At 41.3% G+C, this 18,559-nt stretch overlaps 1 protein-coding gene across 2 annotated transcripts in view; it reads right to left on the bottom strand.

Annotated features, from left to right (window-relative positions):
* Nucleotides 1-1,313: 1,313 nt before the first annotated feature.
* ctdspla (CTD (carboxy-terminal domain, RNA polymerase II, polypeptide A) small phosphatase-like a) overlaps nt 1,314-18,559 on the bottom strand; it is a 36,682-nt gene continuing 19,436 nt past the window's right edge. Inside the window, exons 2-8 of one of the 2 annotated variants that reach the window (XM_086306322.1) lie at nt 15,813-15,979; nt 14,556-14,588; nt 10,429-10,530; nt 5,691-5,747; nt 4,875-4,967; nt 4,601-4,786; nt 1,314-2,492 (exon numbers count right to left, since the gene is read on the bottom strand). In XM_086306322.1, the coding sequence (XP_086162448.1) occupies nt 2,367-2,492; nt 4,601-4,786; nt 4,875-4,967; nt 5,691-5,747; nt 10,429-10,530; nt 14,556-14,588; nt 15,813-15,979 (764 nt within the window). In that variant the 3' untranslated portion in view covers nt 1,314-2,366. The remainder of the gene's footprint in view (nt 2,493-4,600; nt 4,787-4,874; nt 4,968-5,690; nt 5,748-10,428; nt 10,531-14,555; nt 14,589-15,812; nt 15,980-18,559) is intronic. The other variant, XM_086306324.1, reaches the window with a different exon arrangement.

The raw sequence follows: 18,559 nt of genomic DNA, 5'->3' as shown, positions 1-18,559 counted from the left end.
ATCCACTGCTGCAGTAAAAGTGGCTGATTCGCCAGCGGAAGCTAAAAGTTCACATCAAGATATCACATGAAGCTAAGCTCTCCTTTGGTTGCACATTAACCAGCTCATAAATGCTCGTGCTCATAAATTCATGTACTTAACCCAGCAGCCACAGCAGAGAACAGCGGAGCTCAAGTGTGAACTTCTTGGGATTTCCTTGGGTTTACAGTTTTGATTAAAACACAATAACATCAGCTCCTTTTGAATAAAATTGTAAATAAGAAAACTGTGTGAGAGCCAAAGACCTGATTGCAAATGAAAACACTGAATGTTTTGGCAATTCCTTCAGTTAGCATCATTAAGAGCTTTTTCATCCATGTTAAAATGTCACAAACTACAGTGCACAGAGCTCCAGCACTGATTCTTCTGGTATGATTTTCAACTCAAATGAAAAAATGTTTAAGGCAAACTCTTCCTTCAGTTGCTTCAAAATTTCTCCTAAAACATTAGAAATCCTTGTCACCTCTGCTAACGTTAAATACAGCACTGATAAACTATGCTATATTTAGACTTTCATCATTATCTGCACATTATCATTCATTTAGAGTCATGTTTTCTGGCCAATGGGAAGAGTCAGTTGGCCTCCAGTGTACGCTTTCAGTGAGCCTCCGTGAACTGTGGGCTTCCCGTTCTTACCTGGTGTGCTCGTCTGCTGCTGTGGCCCATGTGCTTCTAGATTCAGAAATGCTCTTCTGCAAACCTTTGTTATTACAAGTGGTTGTAACTTACTGTTGCCTTCCCGTCTGCTCAGAGAAGTCCATCAATCTACTCTCCTGAGGCATCAACACAGCACCAACAACCATGCCACATCCAGTCATTTAAATCAGTTTTCTTCTTCATTCTGGTGCTCAGTTTGGACTTCAGCGGCTACCTTGACCATGTCTACATACCTATATCCACTGACTTGCTGCCATGTAATTGGCTGATTAGATATTTGCATTAATGAGCAGGTAAACATTGTAATCAATGAAGTGTTCATATGTTTCTGCATGTTTTTAAGTTCATATATTTTGTGTTTTCATTTTTTTACTGTAGCTGTCACATTGCTGTGTTTTGGGCTTTGTTCATATGGCTTATTAATGTTTTTTTTCTGTGTTAAGGACATGGGTTGTTACAGAGGTTTGTGAAAGCTGGTGTGTGCAGCCCACGCATTAGTTGAATTCAGGCATCGCTAAATGCTATGCACTGGTCCTTTAGTTCATTGTAAAATGATTATCACAGTTATTGCCATTAAGTGAGTTTTGTGAGAATCATTACTCCACGACAGACACAGACAGTGTGCAAACTTGCAACTTTAATAACGTTGTACAGTACGATTTCAACAGCATTCTTTACAATGCACCCAGGACCCTTTCCCCGAATAAATATAATTTTATATATCTAAGCTAATCTTTCCATTTTTTTTCCTCAAACATTTATTGGTGGACAATGATGTCATCACAGATATTATTATTTTTTTCTTCAGTTACCTAAACGGCGTTTCAATGTCCTCAAGAATCATCAATTTACAGTCACTGCCGAGGATAAAATGATGTTGTTTAGTCACAAATCACATTGAATTGTAAAAACCTTTGGTAAATTTAACAATTCAATGCTACATAACTGAAAATCAAAAGTCTTCCAGGACTAACAAGCTACTTTTCTTCCCCCTCTAATCCAGGAAGTGTTCATTTCACTTCTTTTGGATTAAATGACGTTATCAAAGACTCATTTTCAACTTCAATTTAAAGATTCAGTGAATACGCTTTTGGAGAATTGACTAAATATGCAGCATAAAAATGCTCACCCCATAACCCGACACAAGAAAATCAGCACAGTAATGAAGGCACTTCATTCTGTAAAGAGAAGTTAAATCACAGTTGGTTAGAACGAAAAAAAAATCAAACGAGGAACGACGGCCTGCATAGCACTGCTCAACACAAAAACCCAACAGGTCATCGATTCTCAGAAACAAACGAAACAAAAATCGAAAAATTTGTGTATTTGATCGTTTTTCGGTAACTAAAATACTTGGAATAGTAAAACCTCCTCTCTCTGATAGAAAAATTACTTTATGCTTGTCTTGCGCTTAGAAACATTTAATATGTACATACAGTAATAGAATCTTTTTTCAGCTAGAGTCCTGTACAAAGAGTCCAAGAACCCAGAGAATCCATACTGTTGTTTTATTTTGATCAAGAGTAGATCATTTGCCTGAAATCCTCCAACTGGGGAAGCTTCCCAGAGCTCTTCGAAGGACTGGAGCCGGGCTACGGGGCCGTGGCAGAGAGGGGAGGCTTCTGTTCAGCAGGGCTTAGGCAGGAGGGATCAGCTGGAGTGGCTGTCTGCTACCTGTTCCTTAGGCTCTGTAATAGACTGTAAACATCCTCCTCTTTACTGAGACCCTCAAACAAGGGAATGAGGTCCAGAAGCTCCGTGTCTGTCATATCATCAAACCAAGACTGCACTGGGACCTGTGGCAGAAAAACACACCCACATTTACATTAGAATCAGAAAGAAAAAGAAAGACCGATCTTATTTAAAGAAGGAAGAAGTGGCTGACAATAGATACCATAGACGCTTAAATGTTGCATTACAGTCGGGGTGTTTTGTGTAAATAATTAATGAGGGAAATAAATCAAAGAGTGGCAGCAGCAGAAACTTCTCCACAGAGCTGAGAACTCTCATAAAATTGGGAACACTGCCTCTGGCACGAGAACAATGGTGATTATTATTAAATTATTATTATTATTATTATTATTAAAAACCCTGACAGTGTCTTACAGATACAATCATCGACATCAATAATCACTTCATAAGTAACTTATTTCCATCACATCAGTGTATTTTGACCCCGTTCTTGATTAGGCAACAAGTGCAATTGTAGCCGCCATTTAGCTTAACCTTAAAACTTCTTAAGATGTCACATGTTTTGGGATCATGTGAAAAGGAGTTGTGCTGTGCAGAAGTCTTGCGCCACCTCTAATTTCTTTATATTATTATAATAGGTGCAGTGATTAAATGAAGCGTGCAAACATACGTGGAAATACACTATAAATGAATATATGCAATTCTAACAAGCTTGAAAGTTAATATTTGTTTGACCGCCTTTGTTCTTCAACATAGTCTGTCATCTTTTAGGCAAGCTTCCTTCTTCTTGAAGGACATACAAAGCCCTTCTTTGGATCTTGGCTGCCTTTTTTTTGTTCTGTTCTCTGTCAAGATGATCCCACAGTGCTTCAATAATGCTGAGGTCCAGGCTCTGCGGAGGCCAATCCATGACCCAAAGTGTTCCACTGTGCGTTTTTGGATCCAGTTATGCTTTTACTGCACTCGGGTTCCTCACCTGTTCTTCCCACCTGCATCCCATCGACGGCAATCAGCAAAGCAGTATTTAAGACTAGCCTAGTTCTCCAGTCTTTGCCAGTTCGTTAGCTACCTCGCTGTGGTAACTAGGCCTCCTTGTCTCTCATCATGTTATTCCCTGGTACTAACCCCTATCTCAATGTGTCCTCAGTCTGCTTGTGAAGACTCCAAGTTAACCCACCTGCTGCGTATTCACTTGGACGCTAGTTGCTTCAGTCACAACTCACCGATCCAGCCTGCAACTTTATTCCTTGGACTCACCGCTCACACCTGCCTGCCATCATCTCTGGATCACTGGAAGCATAAGGTTGGAACCTCACCCTTTCACACACCCTTCCAGACACTCACTCGGCTACTCTCCCCACCTTCCATCCTTATAAGCCTGACCCCTTACCTCATTCTTACCTTTGGCCATTGCACCCAAGCTCTGGATATCGACCACCGGGGACTCATACTACGTTCCCACGCTTCCTTTCCCTTGCATTCAAAGTTTGTTAAAAATCATTTTTCGTGTGTCCATTGAGTCTGCTTTTGGGTCCACTCCCACCTACCGGCCTTTCGGCCTTGACAGATTTTCAGTCCAGTTCTTGCATAATTTGTCTTTTATTCCTGTTTTCTCGTTTATGAATGGTTTCTTGACAGCCACTTTTCCACTGAGACCATTTCTGAAGCCGCTTCAGTGAACAGTAGATGCATCAACTGAAGGGCCAGATGCCTCTTCTTCTTTTATCCTTCTCTTGTCCAGTTTCCTCAAATTCTTTAATGACACACTGCTGAGATATGCCAAGTTTTTAGCTAGTAGACGATGCCAAAATACTCATTTGTGTCTGTGAAACTGTGTTGTCTTTGACATTTTTCATACATTTAATTAAAGAAATGTGAACAAATGTGAACAAGAGTTTTTTGCTAAGTTATCTGTTATGTGTGGATAAAAAACTGGCGCCTACTTCTGAAGAAAGAACAAAATGGTCAGACACAATGACTGGACTGTTGATAAAACAGCAAATGTCCAAAGGAAAGACCTTGAAAGCCTGAAGAACTATTGCTCAAGACCACTTTAAAAAATTCCAAGAAAATCCGGTTCCTTGGAAGCAGAATATGCACAAACGAGGCGTGGTTCAAGACTTTTCCACAGTGTTCTACTTCCTGCTACCAAGACTGAATGACTTTGAATCTGTATGTTTTAGATCAAAAATCTCTTTAAAAAATAACTTACTGCATTCTCAGGGTGGAAGATGTAAGAGGCAGGTGAGTTGTCTATGATGATGACTTTGCTGAGCTCTCGGCCCAGTCGGCTGAGGTCTTTGACGTAGTTTCCTCTGTGGAAAACACAGGATTCCCTGAAGAGACGGGCGCGAAACACCCCCCATTGGTCCAGCAGGTCCGCCACAGGGTCAGCATACTAAACAGGCCAAAGCGCATCAGGTTGAGCAGCACACAGCAAATGAACAGAAGTATTACTGTAACTGTCAAAGCAGCTGGGAACCAACCTTGGCTAAGCTTGCTGTGAAGAGGACACATTCAAACATCTCCCCCATTTTCTGGAGGAACTCGTCCACATGAGGCCTCTTCAGCACGTACACCTGAAACCGAGACACGTAACGAACACGTCTTCGTTATGTCTTTTATTTTCAAAATACATTTTTTGGAGCAAAAACCCAAACAAGAAATCTTCTTCTTGAAATCTTCTTTAGCTGCTCTATAACTATTCAGTTCAATTTTACCCACTTGCAGATTTGTGTTTAAGTAAAATTGGGATACAAAAATGAAACTTAAAACATTTGAGCAATACTTGGATGCTTTGAGGTCTTATTTTTCATTGCTTGTCATCTTCGTCCTTCTTAGTAGATCTCTGCAGGTTAGTTGCTGCCTCCAAGTGCAAGTAATCAAGCATAGGCCAAAGCAGATGCAGAAAGCCTATCCTGGATTACTTGAACCAGGTTACAGCTACAATATCACTTCCTTTGCTTCAAACCGGACACAGACAATTAAACCTTCAAAAGGACGCCGCCCTTTATGCACATTTCTACTCAGTGCACAATCTCTTCTGCTACAAACTCAACAGCAGCTTCAACATTGTGCGCCGAAACACTCGCGTCACTGTCCAGTTATCTTTACTGCAGCAAGGATTCAAAGAATAAATCAAAGACAACTAAACAGTTTGAGCTTAAATCGCTGTGAGATAAAAGGGAATAATAAATACAGAGGAAAGTAAAGTGAAACCAAGGTCTCCACCCTTATAAATTCACACATATTGTTTTATTCAAGCCCATTTCTGGAAGCCCTCCATATCGGTGCAGTATTACCTGATGAACGGTGCCATCAATCTCCACCGGAACAATGAAGTCCGCATTGCTAATGGGCTGCAGGATGACAAGAAACAAGGAAAAGATTCAAAAACTTCACTCTGACAGGTAAACAGCCCAGCCACAAGCTTGCATGCGGTTTAAAAAGAGAGACAGGTTAAAAACTCCTGTAAGGTGCCCCAGGCAAATGATGAAGGCTTTCAGCATAATGTGGTTCCCTCTGCTCCAGTGCTCCGTATCTCAGTGTTAAATAACAACCAGGCGTGAGACTCTGGGGAGAAACCTGAGAGCCGAACAAGATGACAGACTTGAACGAGGACAGGAGGAGTGCTGCCTTTTTACTCTGCATGACTTGTGTCATTTTTTTTCTCCTAATGCAAGAAAAGGGGAGAGGAGAGGAGCAGGAGGCAAGAGGAAGATAGATGCCAGAGGGGATGTGGGTGGAAGACGAGCAGAGGGTGTAAAGACGGAGGATGAAAGGATTAGGTAGGAGGCACGACGGTGTCATTTCAGAGAGGGAAAGGAAGAAAAACAGGTGACAGGGAAAATCTGCTTGTTTTCAGAGACACACAATTTTATGTAGGAGCTTATAGTTTGCTGTATAGAAAGAAAACTAACTGAAGATTATTTAGACATATCACTTAATTTAAATTCCACTGCTCAATTTTAAAGAAATCTCCAAAGCTTGGTCTTTGATAATGTCTGGGAACGACAACTTTGCTTCCGAATTTATTGCTTAATTCTGCATTACAGAGTCAAATACCAGTGGCTACACAAACAAGCGTTTGAAGTTCAAAAGCTATTTTAATCAAAATGTTAATTAGCTCCTTCCTTCCCCGCAAAAAAAAAAACATTTGGCAGATAAAATCAGATCCTGCCCTCACTGTTTGAAGACTAAAGAGTGTTGAAGCTAGGCTAATTAGCCAACTTGTTTATTTGTTGTTGCTTTTTCCTCAGATTAGCTTTTAATTGAACTACGTTTACCTACAGCTTTAATGACGTATTAAACTCAGCCACTGCACCGGAGCATGAGAAGCTATTTCCCCAAATCTAGCATATAGGATAAGACAAAATGAGAGAGCATCTATTCTTAACCAGCTAGTCTAGTTATCGTGATTTTTTTTTTGCTATTTAGCTTTATAGACATGCTAATATAACATGCTAATGCTACCATGTTAAACCATATCAAAAGATTCCCGTATTTAAGCCCAAACGTTTAATTGCATTTTCTTTGTTTAAATTAATTACAATATAGTGAGATACAGAGCAATTATTTAAAACTTGTATGTATAGTACTCGCAACTAATGCACATTTTAAAAAGCCTGTAAAATTTCCTGTTATGCATGTGTGTTGTTACTACGATTATTCTGGCATTAAACTCCAGTTAGAAAATACAGTTCAGTACCATCCAGCAGAGGGGGTGTTTGCTATAGGAATACAAAGTGCAGCACTTTGACCTTCCAAATGTCCATACGTGAGTCTAATAGGATCAGTGTGACAACCAGAGGTGCTTTCTTCTTCCTTTATCTGACACCAGAGTGAGTCAATTAACAGTAAAAGCCTCCCTAGATAAACAGTGTTTATTCTACGCCTCGGTTTTGCATTATGATATTTAGCTTTGGTTAATGTTTACACCAGAGGGCAAAAATGACTGAAGCTCTTCTAAAACTGTCTAAAAAAATAAAAATAAAAACTGTGACAAGCTGGAAAGAGGACAAGGATGCCAGCATACCGTCACAAAGAGAATGGGAAGAGATGAGTGCGATACAGATGGAGCCAGAGATGCAGAAACAGACTTCGCTCTGCTCCTGTGCCTACTGCTCTTCTGCTGAATCACTCCATCATCTGAAGACTGAACACACAACAGCTGCTAATTGCCCTGCTCTGTAACAGACTCGGATCAGAGTCGGCAAGAGATGCGGAAATGCAGCAGGATTACATATGTGGGGGGGGCCACCAAGGTAAACGTTATGCGGGCAGTTGTGTAATTATGGATTTCTGCCGAACCGTGGGTTGCTTCACCTGCTGACCACACTCTGGCTCAGAATCAGGGCTCTACATAAGTTTACGCACCTTTACTTCATGAGAATTAGTGCAATTAAAAACATCTCCATGTAATTCTACAGCATACCCTAACATCACAAATTACTTAAAATACACCTTTTCTCATTGGCTAGCATTCCAATTAATTCAAACTTTAGCTGGCCTGTTATATTCATATGTGTACAGTAAAAGAAGTTAGATGTCCCTGGGTAAGGTAAGAAGAAAGGTTGTATTAAAAGACTGTTAGGGAAGCAACTTATGATTATTTTGCATGTTGCATGGCCAAAGTTCTTAACTTGACCATGTTTTTGGCACTTTTTCGCCCTTCTGCTTCAGGGATGAGACCCAGTTTAACCGGACAATGCCATTTCTCAGTACATAAATCAGATGAACTGCAATGTCCTGCACAGAGTGCTGACTTAAACCCCATCCAACATCTTTAAGATGGACTGCGACACCAAGTGCGGGTGTTGATCTCACTAATACCATTGTAGCTGGACGGGACTGCATCCCTGCAGCCAGGTCCCAAAAATATCAGGGAAATCGATCCCAAGAGAGGAAAAGGCTGTTGTGGAATTTTAATGCTCAGATGTTGAGCAAGACATCTTTTGACAAGTGCTTTGCAAATGCACGCTGTTCAAATTACTACAGTGTACAGCATGCCGATCAGTCTTCATTCATTTCAGCTACTTGTGCACATCTAACACACACACAGCAGCTAATCTCAGAGAGGGCTCAGGATTTATCTCCCCATCCATAATATGCAGGATAAAAGCAAGAGTGATGTGTTATGTAACGTTTCTTTTTTAGTCTACGTCCATCTGTGCAGCGTCTCTATCCCTTGTCAGTTGTTGTTATTCTGCTATAATTGTGTAATTTCCAGTGGAAGCATGTATTTACTTTGGAAAGAAAATGCTTAATATTTGACATCAAAATCACCTTGAAACGGGAAAGCTACAGGAAATCCTGCTATGCTTCTGAAAGGAACTGAAAATGCTGCGTTGTGCCACTTTCTGTCTCCCTCTCTTCCTCTCTCAACGTATTTCCATTTAATGCATTGTGAATCCATTTCATACCGCACACTGATCTGTGAACTAAATGAATTTTGATGGACTGGGTATCTGGTGTGTGAGTTTCATCAAAAGGAAAAAAAGAATAATTTTGGGCTCGTTTTGGCCTGCAGTGTATTAGATCCAGGATTTCTGCACAGTCCATTCCACAGCCATTCAAACCAAGAGTACACTGCATTGGACACACCCTAGTGTGTGGGTGAGCCTGTATGATTGTGTGTGAGTGTGTGAGTGTGTGGCCCTGACCTGCTGGCATGTGATTCTGATGGGTGTGTCCGCTTCAATGTTTGTGTGCCTTTCGTCCTTTTACAGTCCAAAGCAATCGAGTCAATGTACTCAAAGTTTTTTTTCTTCTCTACAATCATTTTAATTAAAAGGAGTTCCACTTAAGTGGAACATAAAACTTCTACTTCAACTTTACTTTGAGCTATTTTGTTGCGTAGCTCGCCGACACTGACCGCAAAAGCACTCAAGCGCAGGTAGTACTCACAGGCATAACGAGATCAGTTGAAGCCGGGGCAGAGCTGTGCTCAAATGGGTCACTAGGTGTGCCAGGTGTGTCAGTAGAGGGAGCTTTTGATGGTGAGAGACAAGAGCCATTTACAAGGATAGTGTACTAGTGCCTACTATACTGGGCTTTCCCTTTAAGTGCCTGCAGCAGGCTGAAAAAGGCACTATAACATGTTTGTGAGTGAAAAATAGCTGTACATATGTGCCATTACATATACAGATGGAGCATTTTAAGCATATTTTCAGCCTCTAAGTAGTACTGCTCACTACTGAAAACAAAAGCAGGGCTGGCACCAATTAAGCTACATACAAATTGCAGTCTAATGAAAACCACAAATATCCAAATGTCATGAATTTTAAGTTTGAAACTTGGCTTGAATTATTTATGGTTTGAGAGATCAAATTATTTTAATTATCATAATGAAATTAGATGACAAAAAACCATTAGACGTGGATGTGGTATGATCATGTGTAACTGTTGGGCAACCCAGCGGTGCAGCGGTAGGCTGATATATATTTTGAAGACCGATACCGATATTTGATGATTCATTAATTAATTAATATTAAGCACCACAAAGAAGATTCTGTGTTTGAACTCGTTGGTTTTTCCTGTTTGCCATGTGAATTTCCTCCAACTGACTAAAGACACGTTACATTAATTGAGAAGCATAAACTGGCCACTGATGTGGATGCTGTGCATCAATGGTGTGCTGTGCTGTGCTGTTTTCTCTTATGGATCGCTTGATGCTTCACCTGCCTTGAAACCCAGTTTGCAATGGATGCATGGATAGAAACTTGATGAGAAAATCAGTCTTCCAGGTCTTCTCAGTCAGATAGCTGTTCTTGCTCTTTCTCGTTCTCACCTGTTCGAACGGGTATTAAGAACCCTTTATACTCTGAAGGACATAGATTCATGCGATTATGTGTAGCTCAGTGATGCTAACAGGGCTCATGCTATTTGTCCTCAGACCGTATTCAGTAGAGTCATTTTTCAGGACCTATTTCTGTTTAATCCAACTGTGGCTGCACAGCAACAGCATGAGGAAAAACAAAACGCAGCGTCGACGTATTTCAAAGTGCAGTGTGTTTGAGGTCATGTAGGGAGGTGCCGTACCTTGAAGGAGCTGTGTACAAGGGTTTCGTCCAAATCGATCACTACGCAGTTCTTGCCATAGTCTGCTATGCTGACCTCTGGCAGGAGGAACTTGGCTGGAGGCTGCAGAGAAAACACACACATGCATACTTAATGGTAAGCATATAGAGAAGTGCATTATCGGGAACAGGCGGCCACACACGCACACACACACACACTGACGGTGTGTTGGTGGCTCAGTCAGAGTGTTGGATAAGATCACTTCGGGTGTTTTGGGTGACACTCAAGAAACACTTCTCGGGATTAATGACCTGCAGGCGGGTGTCCCTAAGCTTCTGCTCAGAGATATATCAGCACTTTGATAACATGGAATGCTTCTTCTCTGATTGCAGATGTTACATTATTAAAAGTATGCGAAAATCACAAAGTCATATAGATTTCACTTAAAGTTTTTTAACAAGAAGTCTTGAAACTGCTTAGAAAATCGTCGATGCACAGAGAGGAAAAGGGATTTAGTGTGTAGCCACAAGCTGTATGATTTGGCCAAATTATATGAGCTCATCTGACTATCCTACATAAGGAAAAAAGAGCTCCAATTATCTCTGCTCGACCCTGATTTCTACATCACCAGTGCTTATTTCCAGACTATCCCCAGAATGTGTTAAGAGCATCAACAGGGAGCAGTTTTTTCCTGACATTATACTTGATGTCCAATTAAATGCCATCGTATGTGAATTTAGGAGCTATTTCTTCAGATGATAATATTCAAAGTGACATGCCTGCTTTTCTTGCTGGACTCTCCTCGGCGCTGATATTTTCTGTGTTACCTCATGATGACAGAGTTCTGGTGACTGTGCTGTCTTTATGATCGGGTGGGACACTATTGTCCTCTACGAGGTGAGCCTGAGGTTACAGGCAGGCACGGGGCAGATGGTCCGGCCATGGGGGGGCACACACTCAAACCACACACACACACATACAGATCGTGCACCAGCATTTACACGTTCATCCACACACATAGAGGCTGGGATCAACGACTCTGCCAGCCTTAAATACATATGCATGTATGTGTACTTCTGTGTGTGTTTTTTGGTCCACCATGACTGAATTATAGTGCCTAATGGCAGGACTGCATGCTGATGTATCACAGGAAGCATTCTTTTTGAGCAAGGGCACTGAATGGCATCCTGTCACGGCGTGATGAATGTGATTTACACATGCAAGTTGAACAAAGAAAGAAAGGCTTACTGGGACCTTGACATTCTCACCAGCAGTTAAAATAACCGTGCTCCCAAAGGCACAGCCGGGGAGCGCTCTCACAGACTTGTTAAATGTGCTAACTGATTGAAAATAGTTGATCAGCTGGAAGCAACAGATCAAATAAACAAATTTATCCTCTTTGGATTTATGAGGAAATGAAAATTCCAACATGTCCTAGTTTGTCTTCAAGGAACCCACAGAACATGTACATGCAATCCCTTGCAACAGAAATTCTACTTTATTATTAGAGCATATAGAGAGGAGAAGCAAATGTCTATACTACTGCTACTGAATCAACACGTTCTCGCTCCCAAAGCGTAACATTTTACGCTAGGTGACAAATCGTCGGTATATTATGCTTTCGGCCACCCAACACGTCTCTATATTACAAGTTCGGAAACATTAGAAAACATGAGAACCGTTTGGAATGAATTTACACACGTATGTTTATTTTACTTAAACCGCTTTGGAAAACACTATCTAACATGATTAAGGTGGTGGTTAACATTAGGGATAAGGTTAGGGCTGGAATACTGGAACGCGTGTTACCGCGTGAACGTCATTCTATTCGATTTCATCCACAATCCGGCGCGTAGCATAGGAATGCGGAAGATCACCTTTCGTGTTCCCATGGAGCGCCTCGGGATGTGACAAATCATCAGTACATTATGGGTCGGAGTGAGAACGGGCTGACTGAATAAATGTAAGAGAACAACACTTGAGATAATAACAAGAATTGGCCAAGTAACCAAAACATTTGCATTTGTGCTACACACAAAAGTCTTGAGCCACAAGCTTCAGGAATAGTTCTCTGGGCTTCTTGAAGGACATTCAAAGCTCTTCTTTGGATGTTGGCCGGCTTTCGTTGAGTTCTCTGTCAAAATGATCTGACACTGCTTCAATAATGTTGAGGTCTGGGGAGGCCCGTCCATGACTGATGTCAGTCCGTGTTTTTCTGTCCAGGTATGCTTTTACCACGTTGGCAGTATGTTTGGGATCATCATCATGCTCATAAATTAAGCCATGATGGATTAAAATCTAATGGTGCTTTTCTGATTTCATCAACTTTGACAAGATCCCAAACACCACAGGCTGAAATGCAGCCCCAAACTATGACAGAGCCTCCACCGTGAACGGTAGATGAATCGACTCTATCAAGTCCTGTCTTTGCTCAGTTTTTTCCTGCTTTTTAAGAACATGACTTTCAGATTCACCTGCTGTAGATAGTTTTTTTTTCTTAGTCCTGTCACTTCTTTTTTTGTCCTCCACTTGGCCAGTTTCCTTAAATTTTTATCAAGGACAGGCTGCACATCATACCGATTATGCCAAGTTTTTAGCTAATAGCTCTTTTTTATGCCTGGCAGACTGTGTTATCTTTGGGATTTTTCTTGGGCTCAGCTAAAGAAATGGAAATAAATTGTGCTTTTGCAACAGGATGCTAATAAGAAGTTGCCTAAAGGTCCAATTTAAAATCGACTCGTTGCTAAGTTGTCTGTTATGTGTAGAAACAACACCGACGCGTCCTTTGAGTTAGGTGTGTTTTTTTATGCTTGAATGATTAGTGTTAAGTGGATTAAGAAAAAGATATTCCTCTGAAATAGTGAGACACGAGGACCGGAGTAAAAAGTGAGTGAAAAAGCTGTGAACTATTGCTCAAGATCACTTTAACAAAGAGTCGGTCTCCTTAAAAGCAAATTATAAAGAAATGAGAGGTGACGCAAGACTTTTGCAAAGTACTGCAAGTGATACGTGTCTTATTGTTTTAGATGTTTTATTTTTTAATTATTTATTTATAAAGCTCTAAAATAAATTATTAGAATCTTGAGGTAAAAAGATTTAATAAGAAATGTCTCCATACTTTGTTTATATTGTTATAAACATTTCAAGTTAGTCTAAATTGGATGTTTTCTGATCAGGGAAGATTAACCTGAAATTAAAGTTTGTTATTTTTGACATCTTTCTGTATTTCTGATGAGCTTTTGGAGCTAGAATTTAAAAATTCTTCATTTTAAATGTGTTATTGGGACTCTGCTTGCTACTGTGATATTTGCCGTGTTTTAATATTTTGTCTCTTCTTTTAACACTGTGTTACAACAACAATCGACGCAGCTGTGACCCGTCCAGTTCAGACGCAGATCTTAAAGCCGTCTGTTTGGACCTACCCGTCAAGACAAAGAGCAGACCTCACCGCCGCATGCATTTCCTGTTATTGCAGGGAGGTGTCTGCTGGGTGGTGTAGTTTAAAGCTTGGCTGCGATATGGGATGCTGTGAGTGTGAATATCCTAAATTACAGTGAACCACAGGCACCGCATAGATTCCAAAATAGCTAAATGAATTGCCGTTTCAGCACAAACAAAGCAGGGATCAGATGATTCCCCTTTTCTGGTGAACAGATGAAGCACAAGTCGCTGAAACCAAGCCCCCCTTCAATGGACTAACATTGATTGCATAATCCCAATAAAACAGTTTTTTTTATGAAGACGAACGCCTAATTCAATCAGGTCTGTCCACTTATTTACCCAAAACTGGAGCTGCGATCTGATCTACGGAGAAAAATCGCTCTCATGTTCTTCTCTTTCAATAGTTGGAGACGCAGGGTAGAGATGGAAAAGACAACAAAGCCACACATAAATCATGTGACAGCAGATGGAACTGAATTGTTTCTTTCTATCAGTCCTGTGAGTGGAGACAAAGCAGCACAAAGGAAAGCCTTGAAAGCCACATGATCATGCGAGAGGGGACAATGCAAAATTTCATCTGACAGCAAAGAAAAATCACCTCCGTGTCAACAGCTGCATGCAGCAAGAATGATGAGGCACAGCAAGCAGAGGGAGGAGGTTAGCGAGCTGGAGCAAGATGATGAAAAACAAAAGATAATAATACATACACTGGGTATGGGGATGACCTGGACCTGGTCACACTGGAGAAAACAAGCAAAGAGAGAGAAAAAGAGAAAGAGATTAAGGGAGACAGGGTGGAAAAACAAGGGGGGAGGGGGAGAAAGAGGGAAGCGAAAGAAAAACCGTGAAAAAGAAATCGACAACGTCAATATTCCAATCAGCAAATGGGACGGGGAGAAAGCAAGCCTGAGAGACAGAGGGAAGGGATGTATAGTACACATGGTGAGAGGAAAGTGAGAACAACTCAGTCAAAAACAAACACAGCTGCCATAGTAACAAATACGGCTGGCCAGAAATCCAGCAACAGTACACTGTTGGGAGGGACTGTGGGCACGGACCCAGCTCAAAAATCAGCCGCGTACTATAACAAGGCTTTTTATGGCGAGGTTCGCTCGGTTCACTCTAAATTAACGGAAACTCATTTGTTAAGAGGAGGTCCAGAGCGGGTCATTACTGACCACATGTATAGTGCCTGTAAAGGGCCACACATTCCTCCCCTGAATGAGAGACATTTACAGGTAAACAGGAGTGGAAATGTGATACGTCTGCTCCATTTTTAGCCCCGTGTACCTGCCTTGGCAGCAGAACACTGTGTTTGTAGAGGAGCTTCAGGGTTTGGCGTCTTTTCCACAGCCAGAACGTTCTCTTCACACATCCTCACTACACTGGTCAGAGTGTAGTGAGGAGAGGGGGAGGCGTGGGTGCCAAGCAATCCATCACCCCCCAACACACAAGGCCCACTTTATGGGGATTAGAGAAGCAGGAGGGTTTTTCGAGTGCATATGTGTGTTTGTGTGTGTCCGTACATGCGTTGTAGTGGGTTCGTGCGCGAGAAAGAGCCAGTGCGCGTCTTTTTTTGGAGCTTCTCGACGTGCTCAGTGTGTTATTTTGTGTGCAGTTGTGTGCGTAGGCAGATATCGAAGAATGCAAGATGGGAAGTGAGCCCGTATTTTTCAAGCAGTGGATGGTAAACAACCTCTGGGTTCAACGGGTTTGAAGCAGCTGGAAAAATTTGAGGGAGCTCAGCGAGGCTGAGTGCGCCTCAGCCCTCTGCAGGAAAAGGCAAACCCTAACAAGGTCTCTGTAACAAAACCAAACAAATGTTACTTGTTACTGGAACTCCAGTCGAACTAGCACTTCAGTCATAAAATATGAACTAATTCTTGTGTTTGGACACGTAAGATGTAAGTGGTATGGAATCTGGATTGCGGCCAACTCTGACAGGAGAGATAAATGAGCTTTACCTTGGGAGGACTGCCATTCTCCTCTGGGGGCGGGGGCAGAGAAAGTGTCTTGTTGTTGGCAGGTGGTGGCTCCACGTGGTAGTCATTGTAGTTGCGGAAGCAGCAGAAGAAGGGGCTGAAAATGCTCCGGCTCCGATGCTTCTTTAGGCTGCTGTTGGACTGGGAGACTGAAAGAAATAAAAGCCAAAGGGGTAAGAGAGGAGAGCGGTTACATGAGCGACCAATCCCCGGTGCACCTTATCTCTTGCTCATCATCATGCAAGATAGACTCCAAGCCTACTTGCAACTCATATACTTAAGCAGTTAAGGATATGGAGAGATAAATGGATGGCGTTTGACTTTGGAAAGCAGAGAGTAGGAAGTTATAGCTCGCAGACGGTTTGCTTAGCGTTGATTGAAATTAGTGGGAAACAGCTAAAGTGGCTCATTGTAAAGAAGTGTGACACACTGCCCACCATCTATCCCTATTATACTAAACAACCTGAGTGAGCCGTGCCTCTGACCAAATGAGCGATAGAACTTGGTTTACCATTTTCAAAAACGGTGTCAACATCAAAATACAAACATGAGAAAACACCTACAGCTTTTAGACTTTTCAACATTTCCTCCTCTCAGTGTATCAAATGCTGCTGTTCGAATGTCTGAAGTAGAAACAACAGAGCGATCCTCTGCGTTGGGGCTGGACTGTGTTTCACGTGCATAACTGCATTATGGTGACAAAAGGAGCTGAGATGTACCACATAGTGAGGCATCAGTTCATGCAATACAGAGCACTGTAGTGATGGGTCGTTCGCGAACGAAATGGCTCTTAGAGCCGGCTCTTTGACGTGAACGACGCGAGCCGGCTCCTTATCGCGAGCCGTCACGTGGGTTTTTTTTTTTTTTCTTTCTCTCAGCCTCTCTCTCGCACTTTTTTTCCGCTTCACTCTGCACGCGAGCCTTGTGCTTTACGCTGGGCAGAGGGGGGAGGGGCGGTAGTTACACTCAGTAGCACAGGAACAGAGCCAGAGAGAGAGAAAGAGAGGCAGGGACAACAACATTAGAAAGGTATAGTAATCATCCACAACTATTTTCGGTTGCAGATGATAAAGGATTGAGAAAGTTTATTCATGCAGGTCCATATGACAGAGAATATGCATGTTCTTTTAGTTTTCATATTATAATTTATATTTAATTGTGTTGTGGTTTGCAGTGTTTTGTGTTCTTTTCACTTTAAATTTGTGAAAGGAAAAAGCTGAAAATTTAAATAGTTAAAAGTTGAAATGTGAATAGTTGATTTTTGTATTATATGATTTATTTATTACATTTTATGTGGAGTGAATAAATAAAAGTATATTTACGGTGGCCCCTAGAGACAAAGCACATACAAACTTCAAATCACGTACGAACTCTGAAGCATGTACAAACTCCAAAACACGTAAAAACATGTACAAACTCCAAAACACGTTAAAACTCCAAAACACGTAAAAACACGTACAAACTCCGAAGCACGTAAAAACTCAGAAGCATATAAAAACTCAGAAGCACATAAAAACTCAAAACACGTACAAAAGACAACAGAAGTGCTCCAGGATGCTGGGCGCAGTGTTGAGCCTTTGTTATCTTGTGGCTACACAAACCAGCAAGTACCAACGACCGGATTTGGTGTGTGGTAATAACAGGTAAATTAACTTTTTTTAAAATTATTTGAATATATATATGAGTGCCTGTGTATAAATACACAAACAATACACACATGCTTTCAGTTGTGTAATTTAAGTGATCTAGTAGCTCTGCTTTGGAAGTTCAGTTAATGCTAGAAATGTGTTTTGGAGTTTGTACGTGTTTTGTCTCTAGGGGCCACCGCATATATTTATATATAAACATATATAAATAAAACCACTTGTTTTTACGTTAGTAATTCCTTTTGTGCATAATTTTATATTATTGTTAATAATAAATTAATTAAAGCAACAAAACAACCTGAAGAGCCGGTTCGGAGCCGAAAGAGCCGGCTCTTTTTAGTGAGCCGAACCGAAAGAGCCGGATCTCTAAAAAGAGCCGGAAATCCCATCACTAGAGCACTGGGATAAAAATAGCCCGTCTGAGAGAGCCCTCTGGGGAAGGTAGTCCAGTTAATTAACATCAGGAGAAGAAGAGAGGTCAAGACATAGATTAAAGTGTACTGTCTAGAAAGATCGATCTTAGATAATTTCTGTTATTTGACAAGAATTAAGTAAAATTTATGTGTTTGCCAAGAAGGGTTGATCAGAGGCTCCTGGGAGAAAACAACATACACATGTATGTCCCTAGTTACATCATTTCTCCTTCAGTCTCTGAAGCCCATGGCCTACTTTCACACCGACAGAACAGAAACAAGCAGTCTTGAATAGTCTTTAAGGCCTCTATTAATGTTCTTTTTTTACATTTTCTGCTAGTGAGGATTAGAGCATAAAAATAGAAATCTGAGCAGCGGTACTACAATGGCTAAATTCTGACAGTGCAATTATCACAAGGTGTTCCCGAAGCAGACGTTCTGCCAGCTTAATTGCTTTAAAGGTGATTTCTCGGACTTGGAAATCCCAAATCTGTTCAAGTCTTCAAAGCGTCCACAGGCTGGCTTTAGCTGAAATCACTGTTTTCAAGGCATCCAACAGTGTCCCTGTTTGCTACTGTTTTGTTAACGTGTTCATACAGCCGTGTGACACAGGCAGCACAGTTAGCCATGCATGCTTGGGCTGTTTGCAGCTTGCTCCTGTTCTGAGAGC

Source organism: Aulonocara sp. 'chitande type north' Nkhata Bay, linkage group LG9 (assembly GCF_057382095.1).
Source record: "Aulonocara sp. 'chitande type north' Nkhata Bay isolate Kocher_YH1m ecotype deep benthic linkage group LG9, A_spYH_male_GT1.1, whole genome shotgun sequence".
Taxonomy (NCBI): domain Eukaryota; kingdom Metazoa; phylum Chordata; class Actinopteri; order Cichliformes; family Cichlidae; genus Aulonocara; species Aulonocara sp. 'chitande type north' Nkhata Bay.
The sequence above is the reverse complement of the archived record's forward strand: the minus strand, read 5'-3'. Positions and strand labels throughout refer to the sequence as shown.